The sequence below is a fragment of the Otolemur garnettii genome, unplaced genomic scaffold (assembly GCF_000181295.1).
Source record: "Otolemur garnettii isolate 467f Iridium unplaced genomic scaffold, OtoGar3 scaffold00009, whole genome shotgun sequence".
NCBI lineage: Eukaryota > Metazoa > Chordata > Mammalia > Primates > Galagidae > Otolemur > Otolemur garnettii.
The window spans coordinates 2,944,630-2,953,665 of record NW_003852404.1 but is presented as its reverse complement, the minus strand read 5'-3'; the positions used below and the strand labels follow the sequence as shown (position 1 = coordinate 2,953,665).

At 50.0% G+C, this 9,036-nt stretch overlaps 1 protein-coding gene across 1 annotated transcript in view; it reads left to right on the top strand.

Moving 5' to 3' along the window:
• Positions 1–6,212, top strand: part of ZBTB40 (zinc finger and BTB domain containing 40) — a 74,412-nt gene extending 68,200 nt beyond the window's left edge. The window contains exons 17-18 of the mRNA XM_003783813.3: positions 211–437; positions 2,209–6,212. Coding sequence (XP_003783861.1) covers positions 211–437; positions 2,209–2,403 — 422 coding nt within the window. The 3' untranslated portion in view covers positions 2,404–6,212. The remainder of the gene's footprint in view (positions 1–210; positions 438–2,208) is intronic.
• The last annotated feature ends 2,824 nt before the right edge of the window (positions 6,213–9,036 follow it).

Sequence of the window (9,036 nt, the reverse complement as noted above, 5' to 3'; positions counted from 1 at the left end):
AGGCTCTGCTCCTAGTTCTGAATTGGTCATTTTATATTATTTGTCTTAAAGAAGTCCTCCCCCCAGTTATATTATACAAGCTTTAGGTCCCACAAAACCAGGATCTGCCTGTCCACCATGATCCCGTTCTGCTTCCTCTCACCTCTCTCTCCTCTGCTCTCTCTCGGTCATTCCACCATAGCCCATGCCTTCTGTCTCTCCCTCCTGCAGGGTCCCAGCCATTCAGGTGCTTGTACTGTGCAGCCACCTTCCGCTTCCCCGGAGCGCTGCAGCACCACGTCACCACGGAGCACTTCAAGCAGTCGGAGAGCACCTTTCCCTGCGAGCTGTGTGGGGAGCTCTTCACCTCCCAGGCCCAGCTTGACAGTCACTTGGAATCTGAGCACCCAAAGGTGGTGGGCACAGAGACCCAGGCAGCGGCCTCACAGATGGTGCAGGTGATTCTGGGGCCTCAGCTACTCAGGGCGCTAGCACGGAGCTCCTAAGGCTTTCTCAAGGTGGCTCTGTTACACCAGTCTTACTCTTTGGGGACGTCTTAGAGAGTCTCTCTTGGCCTCTCACCAAACAAGACAGAAAATCAGCCTTCTGGTAGCCACATGTGAAATGACCCCTAGGTAGTGGGAGCCTGGAACAAGAATTTCCAAAAGGAGGAACAATCTGCTTTCTTCATTTCAGTTCACACACTCACCTGCCTTCTGAGGAAAGCTTTGGGATGGGTGAGAGTTGTAGGATACCCTGGAGAAGGCAGATCACTCACTGTTGGGCAGGGACCATGTACAGGTGAACACCTGTGCAGGTCCTCTGGGTTGGACGTGGTACACACTTGTACAGGTCTAGGCCTCACCTTTACCTTGGGGAGGAGCCCACCTCTCAGTGCTTCAGAGTGAACTTGATCCAGCCTCTTTTTGTTTCCCTGGTCCTCTTTTACTCTTCTTCCTGTCTTCTCCGGAGGGAGTGGGCAGAAAAAGGAAAGAAACTCAGGCCTATAGATTGTCAGTGACGTGTGGTTTCCTGGAGAGGAGCTAGAAACCGATAGAGGTTTCACTCTGTTGGACCATCCCACCGTCTGGCTCCACCGATCAGTCTGTGATAAACTATGTTTATAAAGGCCTCTGGCAGCAGAGGGGTTGTCAGGTGGGCAGGACCCCAGTGACACTCCTGCTGCCAAATCACCAGTGCTGCCCTGCTCTTATCTCTTTATCTTTTTCATTTATTAATGTTCTTATGTATTAGGAATATGTCCTTCAGGGGAAAAAGTGGGGCAGGGGGGTTCCATTCCTAAAAAGGAAAAAAAAAAAATGTCAGTTTGAAAAACTACATCCTGAATAATTATTGACTGAACCTCCCAGTTGCTCTCCTTGCTCCGGTAGCACCAAGAAGGTGCTGACCTTGGCTTCCTCACTTGTGCCAGCTTTGCACTCTCGGCTAGTTCTCAAGAGCAAGATGTCTGCTCCCTCTGAGGGCACGCTGGTTTGAAGATATCAAAGGCATCAAGCTGCTCTGGGGTCCATAGGTCAGAAGCATCAACTTGGAGGTTCAGGCAGGAATAGGGTGTGCTTAACCGCAGAGTAGTTCTCCTTGCGCTGGGAAGGTTACCTGGAACAGATGCTGCAGGTGTGCAAGGGGAGGAAGTGAAGGGCGTGGGGTGCCTGCCCTGCTGGCTGGGAGCCAGTGAATGGGCCAACAGACACCGCAGATCATCCACTCTTCCGCCTAATCGCTATACCTCGTATCCTTCAGGGAAGGCTCTCATCCTGATAGAGGTCCAGAGATCCCACCCGTGGCAAGCCTGGGCTTCTGGTAAATCCCCCCCCATTCCCACGTTTCAGGCACCAGACCAGCCACCCTCAGCAGCATTCCTCTCCCAGGCACGCACTTCTACAGTGTCATCCTCCAGACAGGAATACCCAGTGTGAGAAACTGAGCCCATGTTCAGGGGTGTGTAATCATAGAGTCCGGGCACCCCGAGATGGCGTACTGAGTGAAATTACAGCAATTTAGTGCACAGAGTTATTTAAATTGTTTGCCTGCCTTGTCTTTTGCATCACTGGTGTAGTAGACTTGCCTCTTCCCATTAGGCGCATGTAATTGCTCTCCTCAGGTGAAAACATAAATATCATCATTACAGCATGAGATGAAAACCATGTAAATTCTGGGGAGCTAACTGTGAACACTGCCCAGAGCAGCCTCATGGTCTTTTCCTTTCAGGTGATCCAAGCCTCAGAGCCAGGGGCCCCAGCAGAGCAGGTGATCACTTTGGAGGAGACCCAGCTTGCTGGGTCACAGGTATTTGTGACATTGCCAGATTCTCAGACATCTCAGACCAGCTCTGAGCTTGTGGCGGTGACTGTAGAGGATTTGCTGGATGGTACTGTGACTCTGATCTGTGGTGAGGCCAAGTGAGTGGCTGCTCTTCCGTTGGAGGAGTTCTTGCCTTCATACCAGGGAGGAGGCTCCACAACTTGCTCTTTGTCTTCTGTCCCTGGCCATCCTGAGTGGTGAGCATCTTAGCTTGGCAGCAGTCAAAACCATCTCACTTGGGAAACGTCGACACCAGCACCACCGTCCTTCATAGCAGACAGGCCTTCTTCCCCACAGGCCTGCTGCTTTGGCCTTGCTGACACTGTCCATCCCAAGGAAAGTACAGCTTCTGAAACAGAAAGAATTCTGGGATGGGAGCTGGTAACCAGCACAACCAAGGAGTGCGCGATGTGCAGAGTGGAGCACAAACACTGCTGGTGCCTCAGGCCACTAAAAAATGAAAGAAGCACCCACAGGGCATCCAGGGACCTCAGCTGTGAGCACACTACACCCCTTCCTGACTCCTGTCGTCCTCCTCTCTGCTTGGATCCCCTGCCTCCATGGCCACAGCCAGCACCCTAGTGGTGGGAGTGGGACGGGTACCCATGTTAACAGGGCAGAAAACCCTCATTTCCAGGTCTAGTCCCACCTGGCCAGTAGTCAACCTTTCCCAAAACAGAGCCTGTGCAGTGTTTGTCCTGGAAGCATTTAATGTGAGGTATTCAACAGCAAGGAATATACCTTTCCAGGACATTCTTCGTGGTGTTGGTTACCTGAGGGCTGATTTTTACAGCTCTGCCATATTATCCTCATCTTCTTCCTCTAACAAAGGCTAAAACTTCTGCCCAACTTGCAGGCTTGGCTTGCTCCCTCTGGAGCCGGTGATGAAACTGCTGCAGCATCACCAGGCAGGCAGTCCTGTCCGCACAGAGGAGCAACTGCAATCACCCTTGCCTTCATCTCTGCCACTGGTTTCCAGGCCATGAGAGTGGCCTGTTGGCTAAGCCCCCCAGGCTGCCACACTTACTGCAGGACAGGACTGCTTTTAGAGTCTGAATTTCACAAAGCTTTTTTATCTTTAGTTCCTAAAATATAATCTGATAATTAATGGTTTGTGGAATCCATTATGAAGTGCAATTAGGTGGATATGGGTTCCTGCCGTTTGGAGAGAATGACTAGCATTTATCTTCTTTCCCTTTGATGCCAAAAGGTTGAAATTTGCCGGTGCAGTGTTTACACACCAGGCAGGGCTCCCTGCCACATTGTGTGGCTTGACCCCTTGCAGAGGGAAGGCCCGATTTGATCGCTTACCCTCCAGCCGCACTAGCGGAGATAGGCTCACCCCTTCTTTCCAAGCACACCACATAATGCCATGTACAGAGGCAGGGGATCAAATTCAGTTATGGTTGGAGCTTTCATTGCTGCCACACACTCAGGTCATTCACTGCTAGAAGAGCAGCAGAACCTGAACGCTGACCAGCGTGTTCTCTGGCCGCCATCGGCCTGGCTTTGTGCAGGCAGCCTGATGGTGTCCACAGCGAGGTCTAGCTGCCTCTGCCTGCAGTCCTGTTCTCTTGTTGATATGCAGATCGCTTGAGCTTGACAAGTCAGAGCTCTTCTCACCCTGAACAAAATGAAATTTTTAAAGGAGAGTCAGCCACAGAAGCCAAAAGCTGACCAGAAGATGGTGCTCAAACCTTTAAGACTTTGCCTCCATGTGAAGGCCTCACTGTTTCTATCAAGGCCGTCCCTGTCTTCTTAATGTTTTTCAGGCCTGGGAGCTGTCAGACCAGGCGAGCTCTTGATCTGCAAGTGAAAAAATGGCACTGACTCTGCCTGTGGCACCAGATAAAATCCACTGAAAGGCAGTGGGTGGCACGTGTCCCAGGTGTAGGTGCCAGGCTCAGTGGCTGAGGGCAAAGCTCCTCACGAGCCATGGGTGGTGCCTGGAACTGCAGTGTCAGTGAAACTTCTTGCAGCCAAAACATATAAAATCAATTGCTGAGGGCTTGTAGAAGAAAGTGATTTAAGAAAAAAAATGTTTCTGAAGAAAGATGGCTGTAAGTTGATCTCTGTGTCAGAGAGCTAGAGTGATGGGTGTCAGTCCTTTCAAGCCCTGCAAAATCCTTTCTCAGGTTTGTGATAGGGACCCAGATCATGGCAGGACACTTGTTTCTTCAGAATCATCAGACTTGCAGCTTGCCACGCTGAGAGCAATCAGGGAAGTCATACTTGCTGCCAGGACCCCCAGATGGCCTCCCACCCAGGGCACACTCGCTAGGAGGAGGCACACACCCGGTGCCAGTTCTAGTCAAGAAGGAGCGGAAGGCCCATCCTGAATTAAGTGTTTGCTCTGAGATGGCCCCTGCCTTGGCTGGCTGGGATTCTACCCTGTTACTCCCGAGAGCAGCCCAAGCATGGATTTTATTGGGAAAAGTTTTCCCAGTTCAATTTTGCCATTTCCACTTATACCCAAGAGACCTTCTGAATTGCTGCCACAGGACGCTGTTAATGTGGTCTTAGTCCCTACCACTTGTTTCGTTATGGCGCTGGTGTTCTGTTTGCCTCACGCCCATGCCCTCGTGGCCTCTGGGCTGAACTTGGGCCATTAGTGGTATGGGAGAGTCTGCAGGCTTCCTGGAACACATGGATTTGTTCAGTGGATCCCCAGACCTTTTCTGCTTCCAGAGCTCCTGCTCTGGCTGGTAAGGAGGGAGAGGCAGTCAGATTTCAAACTGGCGTCTAACTCTGTGGGAATATGGGTCTCGGGTAAGGAATAGAATTTGCCCGTTAGTGGTAAGTGAGACAGCAAGTAGATGATTCAAGAGCAGGGGCTACTACGGGGAGATGAGACTCTCACTGTCCAAGGACATGAGCAGAACCTGGACCCAGGGGACAGAGGCAGAGGTCATTACTCATTTATTTTAGAAAGCCTGTCTCTTCTGTCATAGAAGCTCTGTCTGGAAAACTTTGAGCCAACGAGTACCAGGGTCTACAGTGTGAATATCAGGTGCCCTGGGTGATTCAGGTCCTCTCTGAAGAGGAAGTTTTATGACTTGCCAGTGTCCACAGGAGGCACATCACCTCATCCCTCAGGCGAGAGTTCTGATGATCAGAGGCAGAGGGACAAGAGGAGGTCCAGTCAGACAGTGAATGGGGAGACAAATCTCTGTTTTCTATTTGCAGCCTCAATCAGGTGGAGCTCCCAGAATCAAGAGGAAGATAAGAGGGGCCCTGGGTTCCTCTCTCCCCAGGGGCTGTTAATGACCCTGCGGTCACCACAGTTTGGTGACATCCTCCTGGGTATCTGAGGGTGTGCTTGAGACCTGTGAATAGACTGAGGGGATGAAAGTACTGTACACAGAGGGGTCAGGTGGTTCCGGAGGGACGTGCAGCATTCCTATTAGACGGGGCTAGCAGTTGCACGGTGGTGGAGAAGATGCTGGGAGGCTTTCACCAGTCCTCCCAGAGGAAGAAGTCAGCACCCCCTGCCCTGTTCTGCGTGGCCCCGTGTATCCCAGGGATACTTGGGAGGTAGGAAGAAAAGGGGAGCAAAAGAAAGATTTGGGATGAAGGGAGTGTCAGAGGCAAGTTGATCATTGTTTTGTTGCCGTGGAAACCTTGGGATGGAAGGACATAGGCCAAAAGCTTGGAAGCCCAGATGAAACTCAGAAACTTGGTGCTGCCATTGGGCCTGTAAGGGAAGCACTGGCTGTACTTTGGAGAGTACATCATTGAGGAAAAAAAATCATTCCCTGAGCTAAATTTAGATGATTTCCAAATGGTGGACATGTTCGTTGTCTCTTCCCAAGGCTAATCTCCCCCGCTTCCACCTGTGGTCAGGACAACCACGTGATGTTGTACGTAGTATAAATGTGATTACGAACCATATTCATGTCTGACCTCCACTCATCTGTGTAAATAAAATATTGTACTTTGAAAAAAATTGTGTTTTCTGAGTTTCCAGTGGACTGTGATGTTACAGACCTGGTTTGTGTTTGGTTTGGGGCAGGTATCAGGTGGGCACAGGTTTGATAGGCCTGGTCTCCTAGAGACTGTTATGTACCTTCAGGCCATACGTGGCCTGGGGGGGCAGCTCTCCTATCATGTGGAATCTAAATCATGTGGAATCCTAAATTCATTTTCCAGGGAGTGAGTGTGGGACAGTGTTTAAGAGGATAGGCTTTGGTTTTTGACCTGGGGACATCCCAGCTATGCTATGTGACCTTGAGTGAGGTGCTTACCCTCTGTGAGCCCCCACCTTCTGGCTCCTAGCCATAAAATGGGGAACATGACTGTACTTACACCACAATTGGAATACAAATTAAAAGCCTGGATTTAAACAATTTAGCGTAGGGAATTCTAGTTGGTATTTAAAAAGTGCTTTGCGTCCAGGTTGGTCATCTCCTGTATTCCCTGGCACTGAGAATGTTCATTCTTTATGTAGGTCTCTTCTTCTTCTCTCTGAATCCTTAGGTATCCTTATAATGCCCACTATTTTTAATTTATCTCTTAAATTTCAACTATCCCCAAAGCACAAAATGCTGAGCAGATAGCTATAAAATAAAGAGAAACTGTCCCAGTGAACAACTGAAAATGTCACATCACTGGCCGCCAACAGGAAAACAAGAGCGAGACACACGGGTGGCATGCATATAACATCTGCAGGGGAACCCAGCAGGTAAGGCAAGGGGAGGCAGGTCAGATCCTGCAGCCCTCCAAGCGGAGGTCAGCCCTGAGAGGGGGAGGCAGGGAGAAGGTTCGGTGCATGTGTTTCCTGGAACAGTCCTAGATTAGCACAAATGGCCCTTGTCCAGAGCCCACAAGCACCTTTGTGAAGGAAAGCCCCTATGCTAAGCAGCGTTTTTGGAGAGAGGAGGTGGAACTGTCTGAGTTATATTTACAGCAGTAGTCCCGAGAGTGTCCCAGGCAGCCACAGGGTAATTGCAACATTTTATTCAGGACCTAGCCATGAAGGTGAGCGCGAGCAGAGGTGAGGTGCTGCTGTGGACTAGGTGGGGCGGAGCAGAGGTGGGGGATAAACTGAGGGATCCCCTGGTGATCGGTGATGTCAGACGGGGGCAAGGGTGGCTGGCTATGAGGGACCCAGCAGCACAGTGGGCAGGGCATGGACTTGGGACCCCTCCAGCCCTATCCCTTAGTAGACAGAGGACCTCAAGTGAATCTTCCCTAATGGTGAGTGTGAGGAGAAAACATTTATAAAATGCCTGACAGATGTTGCCATAAAGACATTTGCTCTCAAATATTTATGGAGGACCAATTCACAATTGCAAAGATGTGAAAACAGCCCAAATGCCCTTCAACACACAAGACGATTAATAAACTGTGGCATATGTAAACAATGGAATACTACCCAGCTGTGAAAAGATGGAGATTTTGCACTTCCCTAACAACCTGAATGGATTTAGAGAACACTCTTAAGTATCACGGAATGGAAAAGCAAGCATCACGTGTGCTCAATAGTAAGTTGAAACTAGTAGATTAATAACTACTGCTCACCTGAGATAAAAACTCAATCAAGAAGGGGGGAGAGGAGAGGGCTCGGCCAGTTCCCATCCAAAGGGAACAATGGACGGGTGTATGGCACATTTCATGGGTGAAGGAAACAACTTGGACTTTACCTTCCAAATGCATACAATTTAACCTACTCTAGTGTACCCTCACATTAATCTGAAAATTTAAAAAATTAAAAATGCTTGAAGGTACAAACGCTTTGTGAAGAATGCTTGTTAATGTGCATAAAATTTTCAAAGGACCTAGGGAAAAGTCAGGGCAGAGAAGGGCCGGAAGAGAGGATGCCTAATGTGTCCTAAAATGGAAGACCTGAACCCAGTGCAGAGGTACCAAAACCAGGGTCAGAGCATTCTGGGCTGCACTGAAGTAAACCTAGGGCTCTGTGCCGGGCCAGAGTGAACAGTGATGAGAGGGCACCAGGACCTTCCAGGATTGGAGCAGGGGCTCTCGGAGCCCTTTGGTGCCATACCTGAGAGCTCACATCTGAGTAAAGGCGCAGACCTTGGAATGCCAGATGGGAACACATCCAGTGAGAGCAAGAAAAATGGAGAGTGTGTGAGGAGTTCTGGCCTCCTCGCCTCTCCCCTCTGGTGTTCATTGTTTATCTTACTCTATGGGCTTGTGCTCAGGGGTGTGCTTGGAGCGAAAAGTAGCTCATGGTTCCTTGTGGACTTGCCCTAGACCAAGGGTCTTCACTCCTCATTGGGAAGTATCTCAGGACTTAGGGTTTCACTGAGACCAGGGTGATAGGATGTATCACCTATCTATTCTTGGGCGTAGAAACCAAGCTCATGTCTTCCTCAGTGGAGTTCTTCTGGTGTTTTCTCGTGCATCTGTCTTTAGCCCTGTCACCCAGAGCTGCCTGGGCGTTTGTGTGTCTGCGTACTTGGTACTGGGCGGGTACTCAGTGGGTGCTTAGTAAATGTCTCCTGCTGCTGGAGACAGGAAGACAGTGTGACTGTGCCCCATGCCTTCTGTGTGAGCTCTTTCTTTCCAGCTAGCAGTGGAATATGCCAGCATTCCGTCTGCTCCTCTCCATCCCCTCGCGTCTGCAACCTCGTGAGGCAGAAAGAGTAGGCGCTTGGTCAGGTCTTGTGTGCTGCTGGAATCCTGAGCTCTGTCATGGAGAAAGAACTTCCCCAGCAGTCTCTAAATCTGCATTCTGACATTTCTCAAATCCGTCTACTACACAATTGAATC